At 43.6% G+C, this 25744-nt stretch overlaps 1 protein-coding gene across 1 annotated transcript in view; it reads left to right on the top strand.

Annotated features, from left to right (window-relative positions):
- Window positions 1–24362, top strand: part of EXOC4 (exocyst complex component 4) — a 706914-nt gene extending 682552 nt beyond the window's left edge. The window contains exon 18 of the mRNA XM_019654783.1: window positions 22892–24362. Within this exon, the coding sequence (XP_019510328.1) occupies window positions 22892–23129 (238 nt within the window). The 3' untranslated portion in view covers window positions 23130–24362. The remainder of the gene's footprint in view (window positions 1–22891) is intronic.
- Window positions 24363–25744: the final 1382 nt, after the last annotated feature.

The following is a 25744-nucleotide window of genomic DNA, read 5'->3' as shown; positions in this document are numbered from 1 at the left end:
TGGGGGGGGACACATAGAAAGACCTGGATGGGTGCAAGGTCAACCAGTGGAATAGGAGAATAGGAATGGGACAACTCGGGTGCTGGGTCCTCCACAGTATCAAGACAGAAGTCAGAGAATCAAGAAAGCCAGCTACCACGTGACAGGGTGGGGAGGTGGGGGACTTTCAGTCGCCCTGACATTGGGTTTCGAGCCAGGCAGGGAAGGTTTTTGCCTCATGGCCTTCTTGCATTGAGCAGATCCTCGATTTCCCTGTTGCTCTTGGTTCAGGAAGGAGGCCTGTGGTGAGAAGGGCTCCCTGGGCTGTCAGTTTGAACCAAGACCTTTCTAGGGCTTGACTGGCTCTAGGTAAGGACGCTGAGAATCAAGATAAAGGAACATTCGCTTACCCAGAAGGCTCGAAGCCCTCAAAGTGCACATGGAACAGTATGCGGACACGAGTCTCTACAGTAAATCCCACAGCCCGTGTTCCTAATTCTGGAGATGCTCAGGTTTCTCCTTCATTTTCCTCAGTGAGACATGGGAAAGTTCACCCACGTTTATATTGCCTTGCCCTCCTGCGTCCATAGGTCTGAATAGAGATCCCGATTAGTCAGAAATAGAAGTGGATGAAAGAGAGCTAACTGCAGCCTACAGATGGATGGATGGATGGATGGATGGATGGATGGATGGATGGATGGATGGATGGATGGATGGATAGGAAGGTCAATAGATATGCACAAAAGTGCGGGGTATGTTTGTGTAGAAAAGGTGAGTTTCTCTATGTAGGTAATTGAGTGTACATGTGTCGGGGGTGGTAGGTGTGCTAGTTAGAGTATAAACCATGTAATCCTGACTTGGAGTGCATGATGGAGCTTCGGGGGGCCCACAAACTCCAAAAACATTATATGCAAAATCTGTGTTTATGTGGATGTCCATGAATTTATCAAATTTTCAAAAGGTGCTATGAGATTCTCAATCCCTTCTCTTTGGCTCTCTGTAGTTGCTCTCCTGTCTGGGGACATTCTGAACAAAAAGTTGGGAATGGGAACACGCCATCATACTCATGCTGAAACGGTACAGCCTCTCCAGGCCTGACAGCCCGTTCACTGTCCATTCAGAATTCACCACCACTCCCCAGCTCTTCATATTGTTTTGCTTAGCTGCCCCACCAGAATGAACCACCACGGGGAAAGAGCCTCAGAGTACACACGCTTTCACTTTATTGAAGGGGATACATTCGAACAGAACCCGTCATCTTCTCTCGTGCAGCAAGTTCCCATTTCTAAACTTGACAGCGTCCTCCACTCAGCAGGGAAATCGGAATAATTTTTGGCTCGTGATTTCTCCTTTAGCATCCTTATCCAGTCCTAGCAATTGTTCCTCCTATGTTTTCAGATATGAATGATAGATTCCTTCACTTTGGTTTGGCGTCCCTCTAAAAACAGGCACAAGACCTGCCAAATCTGAACCATCATTCTGCTCCCCGTCCTTTCACCTTCGATTTTACATGACAAAAATTTCTGACACCTTCTGTGGCTCATCCGTCCCTCTTGTCAACCTCTTATATCCAGCGACACACAGACTTGTTGACTGTTCCTCCAAATGGCTCTCGATTCGTTTCCTGTTTTGCTGTTGCCACCATCACCTCCATCTCACATCTGGAATAAAGCAACAGTCCGTTAGCTGATGTTTATTTCTTTCAGCCTCTTCCCCTTGGTCTTCTGCTTTGCTTCAGTTATGCGCTCAGTTCTTAGAGTGACTTTTTTGTAAGCACTCTACCCAGCCCAAACGTTTCAAGCTTGAATAGAAATTCCAATAACTGTCCTTCCTCAGCTAGCCAACTTCTTCTCTCATTATTTATTCCCACTGATCTCAGAGCTCCTTATGTGTGACTTACAGTTTATCCTTTGTTCTGGCTATTCTTCCTTATTAAACTCCTCACTCACACGCCTACCCCTTTTCTGGAATGATTGACTAGCCAGTTCACTCTCATTTTTCTATTCTCTGAAAATTTTCGGCATCTTATTTGCATCTCCCTTAATGTAAGCACACGACAGTATAATAGCTATTTGATAAATATTTGATTATTTCAAAGATAATTTCCAGCCAATGGAATCCCAGAGTAATAAAGGTGTGTTTGGTGGAAAGCAGATAATGGCTAGTCCAGAGTCATCACTGCACAGATCTTTACAAATGTGCGAGTAATTCTGAGGTCACTGGAGCTCAATTAACAGTATTTCTAACATAGCCCCCCAAGCATATTCCTCAGCTGAGCTGTGAAATGTGATCAGCTGGTGTGTACCTTTACCTTCAGATAAACATAACAATGTATTTCCCTTCTCTTCCCAAACTCATGTGAACACCGCCAAATTTGTATATGCCTACGACCTCTGCGAGTGTCACATCAGATGTTTGTGTACAGTTCCATTCCAGTTGATCGTAAATAAGGGATAACTTGATCATCGTAATTGCTGTTCCCAAAGAATAACATAAACTGCTTTAGTCAGCAATATATATATGACTATTTCCTTGCTATATATTAAATTGCTGACTGTCTTCTTCGGGCCCAAGTAATTTCTTTGCCTCCTTAATTTATGTGTGAAACCAAAAGAAAAATCACTTAGTATTCTTAATAAAACGGCATCAAGTTTAGATAATTTTTTTACCAGATGCAGTAAAAATGCAAATGTGTGTGGCTTATTTGCAAATGCAGACATTAATAACTGATATTTAAACAGGCTGGATTAGCAATTTTACTGATCTATTCAAGAGATTTTTCCAATAATTTGCACACTCAAAATCAATTTGAATACAACATGTAAATTGAATTTAATTTTTTGATATAAAATTGTAGTTATCAGCTTGAACCATTAAATTTACTCTTTAATATATGCTTTCCAGCTCACTTGGTTAGAATTTCATTGCGTCTTATCTATATAAATTTAATTAGGCTTGATAGCATCAGTATATTATAGAACTAATTAAAGATTTAGATAAGTGCTGAGGGGGCTTATTGAAAACCCCATAAAGTTTCATTTGGAAAATGAGATATTCTTCCTTCAGTTCATTGTGAGAGAACGAAACACCGAGAAGTGTCTCTTGCAGTGTTTCTGAAAAATTATTTAACTGGGTTTAATGGACTTATTCCATTCTTTGAAGAGCTTTTTAATTACTCTGTATCTTTGTGCAGCCCAACAACAGTTATAATTTTTCTTTAAAGGCTTTAAAATCCTCATTTCCCTCTCCTCCCACTGAGCTGGCTGTCGTGTACCCTGGCGTACAAGTGGGTGGTACAGGGTTTTTACACCCTGATTGAGATCGTATACTTTGGGATGGTTTTATTGGAAAGCCTGTGAGTTGTCACATGTTGAATAAACGTTGTAGAAGATCAGAGCACCCACCATAAACACAGTAGGAAAAGAGAAAAGGTAGGAAACCTTGACCCAAGAGGCAGCACCTGGGGGAAACTGAGGTACCCACTCTGGGGTATGCTTCCTTTGAGAAAACCGTTTTGTAGACACATCACTTGGAATTCCCTTGTATCTGCCTTTCCCCTATAGAGTGTAAAGCTGATTCGTTTGAAAGACTGTGATTTCAACTAAGTGTTTTGTGTCTTCATTACAAAGCACAACAAAGCTTTTTATTACAATGAGGCCACTATTACTTTTGACTGGATATGCGCTCAAATAGAGCTGCATCTAGTATATTCCCAGGGTGCTCAGTGCTCCGGTCAAAGGCACTTTTTTTTTTTTTTCAGTACAGAATGAGTGACGTAATGCCTGGTAGAAAAAAAATGAAAGCAGGAGGCCAACTCACAAACATGAGCCATCTCTGACTGGGTGGTACAGGGGCCCCCAGGAAGTCAGGGAGCCAGAACAATGTCGAGAGCCTGTGTGGTGTGATAGAAAAGTGAGAGACTTTGAGCTTAGAGAACCAGAGTAAAGCTCTGCTGTTGATGAGCTGTGCGACCTGAGGCCTGATCTCTCTCAGCCTGTATTTCTTTCCCTGGAAAGCAGAAACGATGTTAATAAGGCTGCCCCTCCCCCACCTCAGTCTCCTTCCCAGGTTGGGATGGTTTTTAGATGTCATCTGTTCTAGTCTAATCCCTTTCTTTTTCCAGATGTGGAAACTGAGGTACATTGGGATTAAGTGGTACGACCATGATCACTCGTTAGCTAGTGGCGGGGCAGGGACTGGACCAGATGCATCCGAGATGTCACATCATGTCTACACTGCCACATGGATTAGAAAAAAACACAGACATTTTCTTGATGACCTCCTGGCTTCACTTGGTGGCGCTGGGATTTTGTTTTTCCCCCTCAAGCAACTATTTCTGAAACACATCGCAGCCGTTTTCCTGTCCAAATGGTTTGTACACATTCGCACTGCCCCAGCCTGAAAAAACATTTGCAGAAACATTTGGGTCACAATCCAATGTTAGTTTCACCACCACACTTGAAATGTGTCTCTTTGAACATGTTAGAAATGTTTGCCAGTAACGCAGGGTCTCAGAAATGTAAGCTGGGAGCGGGAGGGACGCCCCCCAGCTACCTGGTGTGGGACATTCGGGAACCTCCAAGCAGAGCAGTTCCATCCTGGCTCGTAAGTGACCTTCGACTTGGACACTCTTTGCTTTTGAACTAGAACAGGTATACCGTGTTTCCCTGAAACTAAGACCAAACTGGAAAATGAGCCCTAGCATGATTTTTCAGGATGCTCGTAATAGAAGCCCTACCTCAAACATAAGCCCCAGTTAAGATCGTCACCCAGACGTGACAGAATAAATGTAGATTTTTGTACATGAATAAATGAATAAATGTAGATTGTTGGAGCAAAAATTAATATAAGACCCGGTCTTATTTTTGGGTAAACACGGCATTGAGGGGTGTTATGGTTCGGGGGACTTTTTTTTTTTTTAAACATTTTTATTGGGGAATTTGGGGGATGGGAACAGTGCTGGGGAATTGGGGGAAGGGGAACAGACAAGTTGCTGTCGTTTTGTTCTTCAATCTAGTTGTGAAGGACGTCACTTCACNGATAAGAATTAAGGAGAGGACTAAGGTAAGAAAGGATGTTGAAACCTTGTGAGATGCACTTCTAGGTATATACCCAAGAGAAATGAAAACACATGTTCACACAGAAACTTGCGCACCGATGTGTATCATCGCATTATCCATAATAGCCAGAAGATGGAGGCAGCCCATCTGTTCATCCCTGGATGAACGACTGAGCAAATGTGGTATGTCCATACAGCGGATTATTATTTGGCCGTAGAAGATTGAGGTGCTAATGCATGCGACAACAGGAATGAGCCCTGAATGCAGTTCTAAGTGGAAAAAGCCAGGCATTAAAGAGCTTATACTGTATGATTTCATTCATATGAAAGTCCAGAATAGGGCAATCTATAGATACAGAAAGGAGGTAAGTGATTGCCTAGGGCTGGGTGCAGACCAGGGGATGCCAGGAGAGTGATCGCTAAAGGGTACAAGGTTTCTTTGTGAGGTGATAAAAATGTTCTAAAATCGATGACAGGGATAGTTGCATATGTGTGAATTGTATCTCAATAAAGCAGCTTTTTTTCTTTTTTTTTTTTTTTAACAAAACCTAGTAAGAACAAAAGTTGAGAGCAATGGTAGAGTACAGCAGGAAGCCTGTCTCTCTCTCCTCCCCACCTCCCTCCCTTTCTCTCTCTCCTTTACTCGTTCACTTTCTCTCCAAAAGGGAAAAACTTTTTTCTATGGTTATGAAAGGCACACACCAAGTTTGCAATGCTGCCTCTGGAAGGAAAAGAATGCTTCTAGTACTCCTGGTGATTTTTTAAGTTATTGTTAAGAGTTGATGATGCAGCTAATTGGACTAAAGAATTTCCAGCTAGAGAAAGTCAATTACAGTTGGGAGGGTAGAGACAGGTATTACCAGTTCAAAAATCTGATACTTCCATCCCGGCTGGAGGAAGACTTTCTTATTATAGAAGAGGAACTATGCTGCAGTAAGCTACCGAAGACGTAGTCATTCCGAAGTTAAAATAGATGCATCTAATGAAGAGAAGGAAACTTCTGTGTAAATGGATCCAAGACTCCATTATAGATCCACTGAGTTAAAGAAATGTAAGGGAATTCTTTTTTTTTTTTACAATTAAGTTTTGTTTTCTAAGTTTTCATTTGTTACTGAATCTCTCAATCCAGATTGTTTTAATAAGCAGACAGTGAGTTTAGTTACAGAGTCGTGATTTAAAATACTATATGTCTGATCACCCTAGTAACCCNCGGTGACTCACGGCAGCCCAGCTCCAGGTTGAACTGTTGTTCAGCATCTTAGCTGTAGAGGGCAGTGTCACTGGCCCTCCTATGTGGGATCCGAACAGGGGCCCTCTAGCCTCCCAAGCCAGTTCTTAACCATCGCGCCACTCGGCCGGCCTGGTTCAGGGGACTTTTCTGTGCAGCAGGTCAGCCCCCTCCTATCCTGTGACTGTTTATCTAAGTGTTGAGAAGAAAGAGTAGAGAAAGGGGGCGGGAAAATGGCCAGAAGAGCCTCACTGCGGAAAGCACAGACTGAAGGCTTGCTTGCCCCTGCCCCTGTCCACACTCCCCTGCGTAGTGTCTGCAGCCCCAACATAGTAGGGCTCGTTTGAAGCGTAACCTTGCTTCGTAGCACTGGCCTGGTCCATGATGCAGCGTGGTCTAATGGTTACATCAGTGGCGGGGGCCCAAGCAGAGTGGACTGAATCAGAACTCTACTTCTGACTGGTTGGGTAACCTCAGCCCATCCCCCCTCTGCCACCGTCCTCTCATTTCCTTTTCTCCACTGATACTCAGGTCAGGAGAGTAGCATTTCCCCGGGGCCACAGGAGAATAATTAATGGGCCACTTCCGGCTGGCGGAGGGAGCCCCACTAGACCAGATGTAAAGCACTGTGCAAGTTCATTGGATGTTTGAAAGCACATTTTGAGACTACTTCCGAAGGTAGCAAGAGTGAGGGAAAGGCTCTTTCCTTCTACTTTCTTCAGCAGTTTTTGTAGAAATCCTGGTTTTGGTTTCCAGGCCATTTTTTGCTGCCTTTTGACTAACTTTTGACTTTCCCTGTTAAAGATGAACATAGTTCTTTAAAATCTGTACCCACTGAGATCACAGGCCTTGTTTCTTCTCTAGTCAGCCTCAAGTCCACCTTGAAGAGTCATTTATTACCATAAATACAGATCTGAAGGGCAGCTCTATAAAAGAACAGATAATTGCAAAAAGTCTCATCTTTCACTTTAAGTTCGCACAAGGGTCACACCCAGCGCAGTCACCTGCACCACAGCTTCTAAGGCTTCCCCCCATCCGTTTCCCGAGCGAAAATAATCTCCATGTGTTCTTGCCAGATATGTGCACAGCACGTTACAGTTTATGCAGGACTGTCACAAATATGATCTCAGTGGGTCTCTTGATTATGAGTAAACATTTTTGTCTCCCCAAGCTTGATTCTGGGTGTAAACTGTTTTCTTATGGCCCAACTCGGAGTTTTCCCAGAATGACCTGGGGAGATAGGATAGTGTATTGTTATTATGTAGGCAGAATTCAGTCTGGCTCTTATGAACCAGCCAGGTGACCTTAGGTATCCAGCTTTTGTGAGCCTCTGTTGTGAGGATGAAATCAGGTACACGGGTAAAGCACAGTACATAGTAACTGTTCACTGAACACCCATTGTTTCCCTTGATAAAAACATTAATTAGTGAATCTTTGGCTCAATTATATTTCTATCACCCTGTAATCATACACACAGAATTGTCCCCAATTCTAACCGGTTTTTCTAATAGGGGTTATTTGTTATCAGTTGTCCTAAATTTTTCTTGCGATTAGTATATAAGGAGAGAGGGGGTTCAGAGTCATTTAGTACAAAAAATGGGTCACAGAGCCTACAAAAGCGTGGAGCCTTGCAAATGGCTTTAGTACTTTTCAGGGACTCTTAGTGAAAATGTGAGCTGGTGAAAATGTTTCCGCATCTTTTAGCTTATGCAATATTTTCCACAAATAGCCCAGGAGAACGTTGAACTGTAGCAAATGTCCTGATTAACGGATCAGACTTCAAACGGTATCGGCTGTGGACCAACATCTTCTGTACAGTTAAGAGGTCAGGGTTCTAGTGCATAAAATTAGCATTTTTTTAATAACAGCTTTTTTGAGAGATAATTTATATACCATAAACATTAACCCTTTAAAGTGTGTAATTCATTGGGTTTTTTAGTTGTGTGGTCAGAGTTGTGCAGCCATCATAACTAGTTCTTTTTAGAACGTTTCCATCACCCCCAGAAAGAAACCCTGTATCCATTAGCAGTCCTTCCCCAGTCCCCGCCATGTCCTACCCCACCTCCACCCCCACTAATCTACATTCTGCTCCTTGGATGTCTGGATATATCATATAAATGGAACCACACAACATGTGGGCTTTTGTGTTCAGCTTCTTTTAGTTAGCATAATGTTTTCCAGGTTCATAAAATTAGTATTGGTCTTTACGTTAGGATATGAGACTGAGTTAAATATATCTACCCAAGTACCCACCTCATCGCCTGGCCTGTTGCCTGCTTTCTTTTTCTTCTTTCTTTGGTCTTTCTTGAGGGAGGGGATGAGGAGGAGGAAAGTAATATGTTTTTATCAAAGTACAGCCTACATACAGCTTAAACATGCAACTTGATTACTTTTTACACAGTGGATACACCCAGATAAAAATAATAAAACATTTGTAGACTGACCCCAGAAGCCTCTTTATGCCCCCGTCCCAGTCATCGCCCCACCGCAGGTATTTCCTGAGTGTGTTTAGATTTATTTTTCTGAGCTGGTTTCCGGGGCACCCACACGGAGCCCGTGGCCTCCCAGCCTCCCCGCCTTCATTCTGATTCCAAACAAACCTTTCCCAGCTCTTGGGGCCTCAGTCACTGCATTCATCTCCGTTGGTTTCCGTGGGAAATCCAGCGGCCCTGAACCTCTCAGGAGGCCCGTGCCCCCACTCTGTGTCCCCCTCGACTGTCCTGGGCCGAGAACCCCGAGCTTCGTGCTTCCTCCTGGCCTTGGGACTCAGCGTTCCCTCCCAGCAGCAGCGCCCCCAAAGCCCCGGCCTTTACAGGAGACAGTTGAGGGAGGGGAAAGGCGTCCCCCTCCAGCAGGCACACCTTGTAGCAGGCGTTGAGCTCCACAGGCGAGGCTTTGGAGGGCAAACCCCCAGTTGTGGCAGAGGCAGCCCCGGACCAGTCAGTGCTGTCCAGTCAGTGCTGTCTAGCCGCTGCCCCTACAGGCATCTGTTGTGTGGCCATCTGGTTTGTACCCCAATCGGAAGGGTATTCCTCTCGTGAAATGCCATGTGTTTGCTTCTCTTCAAAAACAAAATACCTTTTCTTCAGGAAATTAAGGTTTCCTTTTAAATTCGCTCTGTGGCCTTTGGAAAACTTTCATTTTTGTGTGGTCCAGAGCTATAGGTTAGCATTAGCATTTAAATAGAGGCATTAAGCGCTCAAAGACCTTCCTCTCATAACGTTGCCCTTTCTGGAGGTCTTTCAAATCTGATACTTTTTTCTTCCTAAAAGAAAGAATGCAAATGCCATATATATATTTCCCCTCTCCCCCCCCCATCAAAGACCCTTTTCTTTACTTATAGTCTTAGGAGAACAGCATTATTGAGCAGTCTCGGCCCTAGTCCTTTTATATAGAAAGGGCCAGTTTAAAAAAACAAACAAACAAAAAAAAAAAAAAAAAACACTGCTATTCTGGCTCTCAGTGCCTGATGTTTTTCTTGCTGACTCTCAGAATATATTTTCCTGTGGTTGACTTTATCCTATTACACCTCAGTTTCTTCCAGACGCCCTCCCCAGACTTAAATCCCGATTCTAGAGTTAAGAATCTGGTATAAGTGCTCGCTATGTAATATGGCGCTCTGCGTTACCAGTGATCCCAGAAGCTCCCCATAACTGTAGTAGAGAGTCCAGGGGACCAGAGATTAGTCTAGTGTCAGTCATGTGAAGCCTTATGACCTTCCCAGACCCTCTGTATATCTGCCAAACCAGTGCTTGTGTATCAAGCCTACAGGGTATGTCAGCGGGAATGATAAAAGCCCCCCTTTTCTCCTGTTCTTAACCGCCAGCCTTCTCTTTTCTCCCTCCCCCATCACAGTCCAGTGTGTGTGGTAATCGTTCCTTGCCTGTGTTGACCTGAATGGAAGGCCCTAGCGGCTGGAGCCCGGGCGTGTTTTTCTGCTGAGATATTGGCACCCTTCTCTCTCCTTGAGGTTGGTTGGGTACAGCTACAAGCTTGGGGACCTGAGCTGCGAGGAAACCTGAAGATTGATACCCCCAAGCCGAGCCAGCCAAGGAGAGGCCGGGTCATCCTACAATCCGAAGGCTCTCTTGCTTCTCAGACTGTCCATCCTCCACCCTGCCGCCGGAGAGGGCTCTCTAAAACACAGTTGTCATCATGCCTGACTTCTTTCTAAAATCCTCTGTCTTCGGATTCCTCTTCCAGCCTTAGTTCCAAATGCCAGGGTGTAAACTGAAGCCAGACTGACCTTATCCACTGGCAAATTAGAAAACTAATAACAAACTAGTGAGTTTGTGAGTTCTTCAGAAAAAAAAGCATGCACCTGCCGTTCTGAGAGAATTTCTTTTCTACTTGAGGAGTATTAGAATATCTTCTTTCAGGGGCGGCCGGTTAGCTCAGGTGGTTAGAGCACAGGCTCATAACACCAAGGTTGCCGGTTTGATTCCTACATGGGGCCAGTGAGCTGCGCCCTCCACAACTAGACTGAAACAACTACTTGACTTGGAGCTGATGGGTCCTGGAAAAACATACTGTTCCCCAATAAAAAAATGTAAAAAAAATAAATAAATAAAACCAACAAAAAAAAAGAATATCTTCTTTCATTAAATCCTGGTAATAATAGATGATCATTGTTTTGTCGCATAACCTAGGTGAAATAATCCACCCCTTTCTTCCACCTACCGGTGAAAGTCCAGTCTTGAGCATGACAGACAGGGCTGGTTGTGATCTGGCCCCAGCTTACCCTGCTAACTCCTTGCCCCTCCACATACCCCTTGTACTCCATTGAGAAAGAAGTAAACCATATGTAACCCCTCCCAAGTACGTATTCTTGCTACTTTCCCATCCACTTCACACATTCCATTTCCTTTCCTTGTCCAGGACTTTCCTTCTCTCGTGTTGGCCGCACCTTACTGTCTCCTCCACAAAGCCTTCCGACTGCTCTAGGCAGCTTACGGCCCTTCCTGGTGGTGATCTTAGAGTCTCCTTTCTTTGCACTTTTATTGAGCCACTGTCACATTAATATAATTACATAGCATCTCCAGAGGGCGAAGACTATGCTTTACTCACTTCTGTATCCACAGTGATACACACACCCACACACCCACACACCCACCTGGTAACTGATGCTTAAATGTCTGTTGAACAAATAACAACAAAAGAATTTTCAAAGGTACTATATAAGCCCTGAGGATGCTACACAGTCATAAAACATAGTCTTGGTCATCAAGAAGGCTGCCTTCTGGGAGAAGTTAATAAATCGTATATATTATGGTACATCCGTACCATTGAGTACTCTGCAGCCGTTAAGAACAAGGCAGGTCGATATGTACCGAAATGGAATATCTTAAAGATACATTGTTAAGTGGAAAAAGCAAGGCACAGAAGAGCATGGAAGCATCATGTCTCTTTAAGTGTTGAGTGTGTGCACATGCAGTAAGTAAAAGAGAAGGAAGAAATTGCTCAGATAGCTTCATAGAAGATAGGGGATTTCAGCGGTCTTGAATGTCACTTAGGCTTTGGATACACAATCCCAAGCCAAAAAGTACTAAGTATGTTCCAGGGACATTGATTGAGTAGCTCAGTTTGGCTTAACTAGAAGGTCAAAGCAGGGGGAAAGTGAGAGAAAAGGTGGGCTAGAGACCGAGTCATTCAGAGGCCTTGGATGTCAGTGTTAAGAGCTTGGACCTAATGCTGTTAGCACTCGTGAACACACAAGTGGTGGCTGTTGCTGTTTTACACAGGATAGTGACCTGATCCAGTTGGAACTGGAGGTTCATCTCGGAGGAGTTTGTGACTGTGAGAGACTACAGGAGACCATTGTAATGACCCCGTGAGAAGTGATTCAGACCTGTGATGATGAGATCAGAAAGAAGAAATGAGTATAAAAGGTGTTACCTCGATGGACCTGGTAGTTATCACGTAAAGGAAACAAAGAGCAAAGACTCAAACATCACCGCTGACATTTTGAGGTTTTGCAACCTATAGTTGTGTTAAGCAAAATTTGGAAGTCAGAGAGGTTATCGGATAAGGGCACCTGGTAGAAATGTCTGCAAATCAGTGAAAATGAGGCTTTGATCTACTGAGAGACCATATCTTAAGAGAGAGAGAGAGAGCAAGAACATCTCATGTACAGATAAGGATTTGGGAAGCAAAGCAGAAGAACAAAGGGCCATCGTGAGACTGGAAGGCATGCCCGAGGTGGGCAGAGAGAAGTGGAGCCGGTGAGAAAATCAAAGGCACTGAGGGAGCTGGGAGAAGAATCTCAATGACCGACTCAAAGGGAGTTGGGTTTAGGATGGAAAACGGTCAAGGGCAACAGTACTAAGCAAAGGCCGTTGTGTTTGTCCACTAGGATGTCACTCGTGACCTTTTTGAATGCAGTTTCAGACAGAATGGAGGCTTTAGAACGACAGACAGTGAATACAGTTGATTTTTTTTTTTTGAGAACTTTAACAATGAAAGGAGAAGAGAAACAATGAGGGAGGCAGTGAACACAGGATCGCAAAGTCTTTGGGGTTTGTTGTTTGGCTTTGTTTTGGTTTCAAAATATGAGAAATACAAAGATGTTTTGAAGGCAGACATGAAAGGACCAGTGAAAGGGGTAGATGCTGGATACAAGAGTTAAAAACAAAACAAAACAAAACCCCAGCAGGGTCCTAAAGGCATTGGGAGGGATTGGGATCAAAGGCGTAGGGTTAATCCTAGAAAAAGAAAGAAAAGAGAGCCCTCTTCTGAGTGGAGAGGGGAGGATTAATACAAAAGCCATTTCAATGTGGAGAATATGGTACCTCATACAGTTGTGGTAAAGTAAGAGATAATATATACCTAGCCGTACAGACTACAGTAAAAGTTAACCATATATATATGGTTATATGGTTAATATATATATGTGTATGTGTGTGTGTGTGTGTGTAAATATATATATAAAACCATTTTATATATATAAAACCATTTTATATATATAAAACCATTTTTACCTGGCAAGTGTCCTACCTTATCATTTGATTTAATCCTCAGACTTAACTTGTGGTGTAATATTATTTACCCCATTGTGTAAATGAAGAAACTAAAGTTCAGATAGAATAAGAATTTCCAAGGATTCATGTCTGATTCCCCCCGAGAATGAGAGAAAGTTGAGGGTTGCTGATCATTAGTCAGAACTAGCCTCTTCCCTCTCTGCCCTCCCCCTTTCCATCTGCAGCCCAAACACAGAGCGTCTGCCACTCGGAATTGCCTCAGGATACCCCTTTGCCTTTATAGGTAGGGAGCAACTATTGTATTCATAGCCCCTCCCCTTCCGGAGTCAAAGAATCAGACTGCTTTCTACATTGTGCTCTTACACTTAATGCGATTTACTGATGGTGGGCTCTCACTTTGAGTCATGCCTTTTGATTGATTCAGCTCCACTAGATGCCCTGCTCTCGGGGCCGCGGGGTAACAGGGAATGATATAGAATCCTACACTGCACTCGCTGTGCCTGTGTCTGGGACGGGCATGGGCAGACATTTCTTCACACATTAGATACTTCTGCAACACTTCCTCTGCCCCAGACGGTGTCCTTCATCATGTGATCCTTATAACAACCCCGTATTACTATCCTTTTCTCAAGTGGAGAAAATAAGGCACAGGGAGATTATAAATTGTCCAAGATCGTACAGATAGTAAGAGGCGGACCTGGGATTCGACCCCAGGCCTCTGGCTCCTGAGTCCATGATCTTAACCACTGCATTATGCTGTGTCTCTAACTTTACATATACATATATTTTTCAAATATATATTAAAAGTACTTTTTGGAAATATATGTATTTTTAGATGGAGGTGAGTGGTTATAAAAAAAGTAAAGCTCAGAAAAAGGACAAAGCTGGATGAGGATTGGGAAGGGATCATTTTAGATAAGGTGGTCAGGGAAAAAAACTCACATATTGATAAGCTGACATTTGAGCAAAAACTAGACTGAATCTCTTTTCATCTATTTTCTGCCAGCCTACTGTCCTTTTAATCCTATTTGATGCTTTTTTTTTTTCAGATTTTCTTTCAATTGGCTTATAGTATAAAGCAATACAGAACTATGAAGTACAACAAAGACAGGGATTAGCATCACCTCCTTGTCCTATAACTGGTGCTTTTTTCAATAGGAAGTAAGAAAATGCTCAGGTTCCAAGCCTTTACCCCAGCCCCCAGCCCCCAGCCCCTCACGGACCATTTTTACCAGTGCTGTTCTAAAGTTTCTGCCAGCTATTGAATATAGGAGGTTAGAATTTCTTCCAGACATTAACTTACTTGGGTTTTCCCAAGATGAGTCTCATTTTGTCATTTGCTGCTCATAATTCTAAATCCTCTGGAGTCCTTTGCAGCATTTCTCTGTCTTTGTTCCCGTTCACGTCCCTTCCCCATTTAGTAACATTTGTCCTTTCCCCCACTCGGTGTGTTCTTGCCTGTTAATTAAGGTATGAAGTGAGACCAGATATAAGCCAGGGTCCTTACCATTTGCCAGGTATGCTCTCTTCTGCATTTGTAGGTTTGCCTTTCTCATTACCCTTTGTTTGTTTTTCAGCCTGTGTCCCCTCAGGGGTAGTCATTCAGGATAAATTCTTTTTTGCTAGGAATATTTTCTTAAGGGCACTGTATCAGATGGTTCACTGACATCCAAATATATATCAGCCACAGTGATCTTTTCATCCACCAAAGTCACACCCGCTACCTAAAGCTATCCATCACGTTTGTCAGAGTATTGGAGTCTTTAATTAAACCCTGCTGGATATTGTACATATTTCCATTAGCTTCTTATGATTTAGTCTTTTATTTTCTAATTGATGTCCTGAGCTACATGTCCTTGAATCTCAGGGGGCTCATTTCATAGCTTTGTTTTATTTAGGTTTTTCTCTCTTTCCTCAGTAACCTTAAGGGTTTAGTAAATACTGCGAGTGTTCACCATTGGAACCTACTGATTTGAATAAGCGCACCCTTTTCAAATTATCTGCTGATGTTTTGGTGTCTCTGCCAGAACCATTTTCCTTTCTTGCCCATTAGCCCTAAAAGATAGGGCCTTCTGTCTCAGCAAAGTAGAGCAATCCCCTATAACCATATAGAAAAGTGTACTGGGGTTCCTAAGTAGGACCAAAAGCAGGGGAGCCAAGGTTTGACTAACTCAGCAAACTGATGGCTGAATAGCGGGCTTTGCATCTTAAGTAACCCTGGCAGTGACAATGGCTTGCAGTGAACTATCCATTCAGCCTCCTCCAGTCCTTGGCTTAACACTCTTGTGAGCTAGCTGGCTAGGGGCAGAGTCAACGACTAAAAAAGAGAGCTAACTGGCACCTACCAGAATCAATCCATGACCTTGGCCTCACTGGCATGATGCTCAAATGGGCATGTTCTCTCATCAAAGCCATGCAGTCCATGCCTATCTACCCACCCTGACCTTTCTCGCCAGACACTGACAGGTAGATACAGGTCCCCATGTTGTAAATACAGAAACCCAACACCTGTTACCCTTCAGTTCTCCAACCCGTCGCTAACTCTGGTGGTCGCTTGGAACAGGAACCTTGGTTTCTGTACTTTGTCTAGGGCCCTCCAATGCTTTTCTCGCTTCCCGTGTACCGAGAGAGGAGCAGGATAGGCAGACAGGGGCTGGCAAGCCCCAGGTTTATCTTACTTTCAATTAAAACATTTGCCTAGTGCCTTACACACCTTTGATCTAGGCCTGGATTGGAGGTTGGTTTTTTTTTTTTAAGTGTCGATAAAAGAAGCTTCTTGCAGCAAGAACTATACCTTTCTGTGTGATGTTAGCATTGAAAACGTTATTAGAGCTTCCTAAGCATTAGTAGTCATAATACTAGGGTATCCTTTGAAGAAATCCTTTGCATTATTTATTGAAAATTTGATAATTCTATTTCATTACTTAAAACTAGAAAAGCCATCAGGTATCTGAATTATTTTTATTCAGAATGTCTCAGCAGTTTCCCAGATTGCTAATCTAAGGAATATATAGTATAATAGATAATCCCCAGCAAAAGGGCCATGTGCCAATTGGTGAACAATACGTAGCTTTGAGACCATCAAAGTGCATAATACTATGCCCTTTTATCAACTCATGCTATTAGATAATTTTTTTTTAATGGAAAAGACTCTCTAAAGTGATATTCAGCACAGCATAGCTCTCCTTAACCTGGTCTCACCTTTTCATAATCAAAAGAACATTTACAGGAGTATGAGACAAACACAGCTCTGAAAGTAAAGTGAGGGACCTAAATAAAAAATCACAGAACAAGAGGGTAATTCTATTCACTTTTTCATATTTCATTATTTGATAACATCAGAAGATGAATCCATCAGAATTGCTTTGACAAAGTGCAAACAGAAATGTGCCTGATCAATATTTATTAAAACCTTCAAGATGGGAGAAGGAGTTGAGCAGACTTCTTAATGGACTGAATAATTATTCATGCAATTGGGGTTTGACCAAAGGCAGCGCCAGACCAAAGAGACACAGCTTTAATTGTACAGAATTTCAAATGCAGATCTTCCTCCAGTCCTGTTGTAGAAAACTTAATTTAAAAAATTATCTGATGTAGCAGAAAGCGACATCTGAATCCTTAAGTTGTCGCGGAGGAAATTTCAACCATAGATCTTTTTTTTAAAAAAAAAAGATTTTATTGGGGAATTGGGGGAGGGAACAGCGTTGGTGAATCAGGGAAGGGGAACAGACAAGTTGCTGTCCTTTTGTTCTTCAGTCTAGTTGTGGAGGACGTCGCTTCACTGGCCCATGTTGGTATTATCATTGCACTCTTCCCAGGTGAGGCAGATCGGTCGCCGGCCATTGGATGGCCACTCACAGCGACTCACGGCAGTCCAGCTCCAGGTCGAGCTGTTGTTCACCATCTTAGCTGTAGAGGGCACAGCATCACTGGCTGTCATGTGGGATCCGAAATGCAGCCCTGCTGCTCAGAGCTGGCGCCCCAACCCAACTCTTAACCAAGGAGCCATTCGGCAAGCCCCTCAACCATAGATCTTGATAAATTTAGAATGTGTTCCAAAGATGGGGAGCAAAGTTTCTAGCTCAGGGAACAAAAAAGAAATGGTCTTCCCTTTTTAGTCACTGAGCTTGGGAGAGGGTCATCATCTCAAAAGGGATGGGTCTCGGAGGAATTCTTTGGTTTTCAGTGGTTGTATTTTATTAAAGAAAAAATAAAGCAAGGCTCTAGCTTCTGCCATCCAAAATATCAGGCTTTGTTCCTGAAGGAGATGAACACAGCTGACTTGAACAGTTAACGTCTCCCCAGGAGAGAGATCCCCCAGGACTGCCTAAACCTGGGGATTCCCAGAACCAGGCCAATAGGTAATAGGTAACTGCCCTTTAAGCACAGTTCCCTAGATGAAGGGCAGTGGTGTGTGTGTGTGTCACAGTATATCAAGAAGACGGGGATACAGGACCAATCAAAACAGCCCATGCACGCTGGACAGCGACAGACTCCCTGGCTCTCTCTATCCCTTGAGTGACTTTCTGCTGAGGGAATTTCTTCACTGTCTTTTCTAAAGACCATACATTCCTTCTCTCCTGGTGTGTCCTGGTCAGAAAAAAAAACCTGTGCAAGCTGTTGTCAGGAGTGTTTAAAACTATCCCAATATAGAATAGAAATTGAATTCTGCTTCTAACTTTCTAAAAATTATTCCGCTTTTCTCTACCTAAAACGGAAGTAACTTCAGTGATTTCAAATTAGAATTTTCCATTATGTCTGTAAGCTCTTTGAAGGGGAAGACAAATAAAAGCAATTCTATTATATTTTTTAATACACTCATTTATTCTTCTGACACATAGGATTACCATGCATTTTATGATCGGCCTGGAAAGTATGGCCGAGCTGAGTTGACATGTGGTCAGAATGTTTTCTGATTGGCCTGGAAAGTATGGCCGAGCTGAGTTGACATGTGGTCAGAATGTTTTCACATCACTCTCTGGTACATCTTGCAGGAATGGCTTGAGGGAAGCTAGCTTCAGCTGCTTCCGGTAGAAGCCCATGAGGTTAAAGGACTAAGCAGAGCGTGCTCGAAAGGTTTTAAAATCCAGCCATGCCAGTGCTTACACAGCATCCGCTGTAACCTCTTTCTTCATTTTGCATCTGGGAAGCAGAGGTCCCAAGAGCTGCCCGCATTCGCCCAAGGTCACACAGCTGGTTAAGTGGGCAATGAAAGACCTAACCAGGGTCTGAATTTAGTTGATCTCTTGAGTATTTATTTACTTCTGTAAGTCCTTCCCCTGTAACTACCTCTCAATTATTTATGGGGTGATTATCTAGTTTATAGATTATTCAGTTTCTTTCTTTTCTCTTTCCATTTCCCTGTTTATTATCATATGTACCATGGAGTGAGCAAGAAAACAGGATTTGAATATTGCCTTGACAATTTATTGACCTACCTCCTACTGGGTTTTTATGTAAGTGCTCAAAATGCAGCAGCTATTGGCTAAAAGGAATTTGGGGAGCAACAATCAATGCTAAGCTGTATTCAGGTGAATTTTTCTTCCTTTGAAGTCGGCTTCAGAGCCTAATTCTCTTGCTGGTAGTAATACTCGCTTTATCTCAGGAAGGACTAGATGAGAAAGTCTTTACAATGAAATTACTTAATTATCTCCCTTCCTCAAGGAAGTCATAAATCAGGAGGGTAGCCAGCTTTTGGAAAGAAAGGTCACAGCGTGTCCATTACCACCTTGGAGGGACAAAAAGGGAGAAATAAAGAGAGGCGACAAAAGGACTGAAAAAGCCTAACCGGTTTCCTGTAATTCCTGAGAGCTGAATTTACTGCACGCCTTCATTCCTTTCGGTTCAGAGCACCGAATTCCCTGATCAAATCCAGTGTTACTCAAATATAGCGGCCAAGCGTATAAATGAATTTTGAATTGCCACAATGCTGGCTTGTTTCGTTCCAGTAGAAGGCAGAGAGCTGAGTCAGTATGTGAATTTTATTAAACTCCTGTTTCCTAAATCATGACTAAAAGTGAATGAGCTGTATAAGTGTTGTTTCAAATTAGTATGATGGCCTTTTACATTTTCAGATATTTCTGTATGCTGGTGGCTTGAGAGTGAGTCCAGAGTTCAAAGTCCTTCATTTTAAAGCCTATCGTGGATGACTGCAGTACCCACTTCAAAGTGTTGGCTATGTTCATGCACCTAAAAGTTAGATATTATTAGTAATATTAATGTGTGCCCAAAGACACAAAGGGTGAGAGAAACGATGAATGGAGAACCACCTCTCACAGAATGTTCCACCCCTCGGGGTGACATGGTACCCTGGTTTCTGGAACAGGATATTTGGTCCATATCTGGCAGTTGGCCCTTTATGGGCTATTAATTACGGGCTATGAAGAGGCCTCCACAAGTCATGGGCTAGAAAAGGTCTAAATCAAGTGTATGTTCATTGACCCCATCCAGGCAGCTAAGTCAAGTGCTGTGTACTATAAAGTGGGGTGCCCAGGAAGCCATGGCTGCTATTTTAATGCTCAATGCTACAGATCAAGCTTTCGTTTTCCTGGGGCCTGCATAAGTGCTGATAAATTATTTATCCCAATTAGGTTACATGCTTTTATTTCAGCATGTCTGTGTTTATCATGGAAGTTCGATCTAATTGTGTAGTTCAGAGCATTTTCCTATTTTCTCCGTAAGACACCTCGCAGCACCCTTTCTCTACCTCCAAGTATAACTGTTGATATGCTGATTTGAGTATAGTCTTTGCAACTGGGTACTATTCTGAAAGATGAATGAATTTCATTCTGTCTTTAAATATTTATGTTTCTTTATGATCTAATATTTCATCACGGTGATGGGGAGGTTTTTTTCCCTAACTATAGAAAATACACCATCAGTTACCTGTCTATTTTGCTTAATAACTCAGCTTTGCAATTCTGGGGCACTGTTTATCCAAGGCCCTTGAAGACTCCTTTTGTCTCTCAATCCACTTCAGAGTGTCATTCTGGGATTTATAAAGGTCTTCATTGCACAGCGGATATTGAAACAGCAGGACTTAAGTGGCATACCCTTCATTACTTATCACACAGGAGGTCCCAGGACTAGAAACTCAGGCATCTTTCTTTTGTTGTTTGCTCCCAGCATGGAACAGCGGTCGCGGTAGAAAACCAGCCATTTACCCCTGGAAACAATTCATCAGGTTTTTCAAGAGAAATCCAATTTTACCTGGCCCGATGGGTTCGGTGTTACTTCTTAAGATAAATGGTGGAAATAGCAGCATGATAATACAAAGAAACCCAATTCTTTGGGTTTGATCTCATTGAAAAGCATCACAACCCACTTATTGCTTCTGTCTCCTTCCCTCATGCTTTTATGTCCTTGGCTCGAGGAGATGGGAATGGTTTTGGAACTATTCCCACACCAGACAGACCGGGACTCAGAGTCCTGGTGGGTTCAGAACCTTTGGGAATCCCAGTCCCTGGGGCTGAGGCCTCAGGAATCTGCACTTTTCATAGGCTCCCCTGGCACTCTACAGTTGGAGAGCCACCAATCTACAACTGCAGCTACCAGGCGCCTTCTCGCTTTGACAGAAACGTGAGCCCCAAATTCTCTCTCATTCCATTCGGTAAATCTAGATTTGAACCTGTGCTCTTCTTCAGCAGTTTTTTTAATGCATACGTAGGTAGTTCTGTAAATGGACAGCTCACTCGCTCACTTGTGCATCTAAGCGAAACCGAATTACATGATGTAGGGCTTCATTTTGCAAAACAGACAGGAAGCCATGGAGGCCATGTGAAGCCGCAGGATAAATATGATGCCTCTTCCTACAGAATGAGGTTTTTTTAAAAATAGTATTTTTTAATTACAATAGATGTGGAATAGGAGTAGTTCACATGGATTTTATGCTAAACGTGAAGCTTCAAGAAAGTTCCCGACTATGAAGGTCCCAGAATGTATTGCTCACCACAAGGACGGCTTGGTTCTCACCTAGGATGCTCTTTTTTCAAGATGCTGATGAAGAAGAAACAAATCCAAGGCCCCGAGCCCAACAGTACAAGATTTCCGAGCAGTGATCCTCCTAGATCTGCACACCCCTTCTCCCCCAGAGTTGCCTCGGGGCCCCTGCCCTGGCCCCTCAATCCTGGCAACACTGCCTTTCCTGTCAGGAAGAGAGAAGGAAGTAAACTTGGGAGACTCTTCTCTCCTTCTCTGGAAGGTTCCTCTGTCCTTCTCTGGAAGGTTCCTCTGTCCTTCTCTGGAAGGTTCCTCTGTCCTCTGGGGAGGCTCCCCTGGCCTCCTCTGGAAGGTTCCTCTGTCCTTTGGCTGGCCAGCCATGATAGCGTTGCTGGCTCAGACGCTGCGCTGACCTTTACCTCCTGGGTAACTTGTAGCCGCCGTGCAATTCATAGCCTCAGAGTCCAGTAGACTCGGCGAGGGGGAGTAGTGGCATAATGTTGGTTTTAAGAATGGCAAGTGGCTCCCACCGCCACCTTCTGTCTGCATCGAAGAGTCACTCTAATTCATGTTTCTCTTACAGGCCCTGCTCCACCACCCAGGCCAATGGCCTCAAAGCCAGATGGCCCTCAAGTCCCCAACTTTTTGCTAGAATTATAACCAGTGTCCTCCCAGGCCACTCTACGTACTGCTGTCACATTAATCTTCCAGAAGCACAACTTGGAATGGTGCCTCTGCTCTCGACAGAACCTTGGCGGGTGGGGGAACCTTGACTTAACGAGGCTAAAGTTCTTCAGTGACGTAACCAGCCTGATGTCAAACTCTCCACCTTCTGGCTTTACTGCCTGGCACAGTCACTCACTATCTTTGTGACACAGGGGTAGGTCTTCCAACTTCTGTATGCATTCAGTCTCCTTATCTGAGAAAAGAAAGCAGTAGCTCGCTAGGTGCAGTCAGGGTAGATGACAGTACATGGAAATTAATTTGTCAACAGAAATACAGTCATTATCTCTCTGCTTTTCATTACCTTTTCTACTTGCCTCTGAGCTATTTGAGGAAAAAAAGGCTACGTCTTGCTCATCATTATATACTGCTGTTACTATTATTACATTTTTATGAATATATTGTTATATTGCTAATAATAATAGTTCATGTTTATGGAGCATGTATAATTGTGTTGGGCACCATTCTAAGTGCTTTCTATGGATTAATTAATTCTTCCAATAACCCTAAGAGCTACCTCTTAAGGAGGAGAAAACTGTATTTCCCAGAGCCTCCAGTGGCTGGGTGAATGAATGAGGGACTGAATGAGACAAAAGCTGTGGGCAGTGCCAGCCAGATGATTGTTTTTCTTCCTCTTGGTTCCGTACCCCTACTTCCCTTTCTTTGGATCTCCTGAGGTACATGCACAATTAGGAGAAAGTCTTAAGTAATCTGAGACTCGAAAAGAGGTGAGGTCTCCCTGGGTCTTGGTGTAGACTTATTCTCATGAAGAGAGCTGTAGCAAGCACCAGGAGGACAGCGATCAGGTCTGCCTTGTTCTCCATTCTATCCGTAGGGCCTAAAATAAAACAATGCCTAGTGATGAATAAATGTTGATGGCATAAGCAAATGCAGTACTTTATAAACGCCATAGTCATTACCCCTCAACCTGCACATAAATTGCTGATGGTGAGTGGTGAGCATGCTCTGTCTGTCTTCCTCTCGCAGGCAATACTACGAGATGTTATACAACACGGCTGACGAGCTCCTGAACCTGGTGGTGGACCAGGGCGTGAAGTACACGGAGCTGGAGTATATCCACGCCCTGACGCTGCTGCACCGCAGCCAGACGGGTGTGGGGGACCAGACCACCCAGAACATGAGGCTGCAGCGACTCAAGGAGATCATCTGTGAGCAGGCCGCCATCAAGCAAGCCACCAAGGATAAGAAAATAACGACGGTGTAACGGGGTGCAGTGCATGGGGTCGGGGGTGGGGCATGGGCATTTGGGTTTCCTTAGTCATACTTACTGCTTTCTTTGCTATGTTATTTGGTATGTTCTGAGCTGACTTAGTTTTCTCTATACTGATGCTTTAGTGGAGAGAAGGTGTCAGGATCTTTTTTTCTCTATAGTTATGGCTTCTCATATAAACTCTAACGGGAGTTTGCAGTAGCGGATATTTTTACTTAGAACAACTTTAATGCAGTGGATTCCACAGGGACTAGGATGTGACAGGGAGGGAGGATGTGTCAAATCGGACTCTGAAAAAAGCGAATTTACAAATTACTCATGACCAACAGTCTTTGGAAAGTAGACGGCTACCTAAATTTCTGTCCCTTCCTAAAATCGCTTAATAGGGTTCTACTACATAAAAAGGAGGATTTTTTTTCTCCCTCGACTTTGTCAGTGTACAATTCAGTGAAATAAGTGTATGTGCTTTGCTGTCTGTCTCTATTGCCAAGATCCAAACAATGGCTTCTCAGCTGGCTGGGGTTTTCAACCAATTTCTCTAACCAAAACAGGACCTCTCCAGGGCTAGGGAAACAAAGTCCTTTGATGTCCATCCCTGGGAGAGTTTTGTATGCAGAAGCTCATACACAGGTTGTAAGTTGGTGTATTGCCTGTTTTGTTTTTATTTCTGCCGTATCAAAACCAAGAGCCATCAAATTAATGACAAAAATGGAAGTGGGAAAAGTGATTCAATCATCTTTTTGATTTGGCCCCTCTACTTTCCAAGAGAAAATAAGGGTTAGAGAACGTTTCATCTCACTTGAAACATTGTCTGAGTGTGAATGATTCTTAGATGCTCCTTTACTCTCCTTGCAAGCCCCTGGGTCTTTCTCACCTTAGAAGGGAGCCCAGGTCCGCTCAGCTGAACGCAAGGAAGATGGCGACAGCTCTGACATGCTCCTCTGCACCCACCAGCTGCGTTTCTGAAGGGCCCTTGGGGGATGTGAGAGCTCATTGGGCCTCACCAATGTCCCCAGGTCCTCAGGTGCTCTCGCAACTCATGGTTGGTATGTCACAGAAGAAAGCAACGCGCTGCCTTGAAAACATGTGGAAAGGAGAGCAAACACTTGGACCACACACGGTCATCCTCACGCCCTATTGGTCCAGAATTTTACACCTGTTTGTAAAACTTAACTGTGTTCTTGGTGGGAAAAACAGAAAATTAAAAAAATGTTTGAGAAGCTGCAATGTTGTGTGTTGTTTTCCTTGAATTCTTTATTCAGCAAATGTTCCCTGAGGGCCTACTATGTTCCAAATGCTGGTAGGTGTGGGGCTGCTACTAGGTAATGAGGACACTCTTACTATCTTTAATAGGACAGAAGATGAGAACCAGCCTGAGTGAGATCCCACAGCCCAAGCCCTGAGACATCCAGTTATACAGAATCTGTGGGGGTACCCTCCACCTGGAATTACTGCCCTCTGCTGAGAGACCTCATTCTTTCCTGAAGCTTTTCTCAGCCTGACAGTCATTAATTTATATCTCAACCAGCTTGGGAAGAAAAACTCAAATACAGCCAACTTGAATTGGCAACCAACCCTGAGAATTCTTACTGTCAAGTCGATATCCATGAATGCCGTAGCACTAATGCATTCATTCAGTCAGTCAAAAAGATATAATTGCCTGTCACAGCTCAGGTGATACGGGATTCATGCAATAGCAAGCAAAAGAGACAGTCCCTTGTAGCATGGAGTTCATGCTTGCACTCTGATGAAGAGTCACACAACTTCCACTTTGATAATCGCGTCCCCAGAGTCCATATTTCCCCCTCCATCTGCCAAAGCTATCCTTTCATTTAGGAAGAAATGTCATACAACTGAAGACTGAAATACACCTTCAGCCCAGCCCTCTGCCTGCTCTCTTCCAAGCTTTGCCCTTCTGGAAACTCCAGACTGTATCTCACTATTCACTCGTCCCTCCCTGGCTCGCACAGAGCCTGGCAGCTCACCCCTTACCATTGGTTGATGGAGAAAAATGGCTTCCCACCTTACAAGCTCTGAATGCACCAAGGCCATTGCCTTCAGGATTCTTTCTCTGAGGCACAATTATGCCTGCCTCTCCAGGACTAGGGCACAGCAATTCCATAGTACAGAACAGAGGGTGACAGGACTCAGACAAGCCCAAGCTAGACCCACTCCACGGGGGCCAAACATGAGGAGACCAGGAAAACGACTGCCCTCCTAGCAGGAGATGAACCAAAGGCATATCCTGGTCCACAAGGTTTTGCTTGAGAATCAAAGTGTGCAGAAATACACATACCTGAGAGCAGTTGTCTTAATGTGGCAGGAATGTAAAACAAATTGAACATAATTTGGAGGGAGTGTAATGAGGTACCAAGGACAAGAAAACAAAGAATGACTGGGCTCGGCCAAGGTCCTGACTCTGTCCTAATTAGGCACAGTTGTTAGAAGTACATAATTAATAAGTATGTGACCAGATGTGAAATGCAGCGGAGTCTTTTCCTGAAATGGAAGTTGTAATGAAGTATACACAGCTGGAAGCAGTTGTTCTAATTTGGCTGAGGCAGGAGGCCTGCCTGGGACTTTGCAGAGGTGTAGCAAGAGGCATGCTG

This window comes from Hipposideros armiger, unplaced genomic scaffold (assembly GCF_001890085.2).
Source record: "Hipposideros armiger isolate ML-2016 unplaced genomic scaffold, ASM189008v1 scaffold_231, whole genome shotgun sequence".
Classification (NCBI taxonomy): domain Eukaryota; kingdom Metazoa; phylum Chordata; class Mammalia; order Chiroptera; family Hipposideridae; genus Hipposideros; species Hipposideros armiger.
Note: the sequence above shows the minus strand (reverse complement) of the source record. Positions and strands in the feature narration are given on the sequence as shown.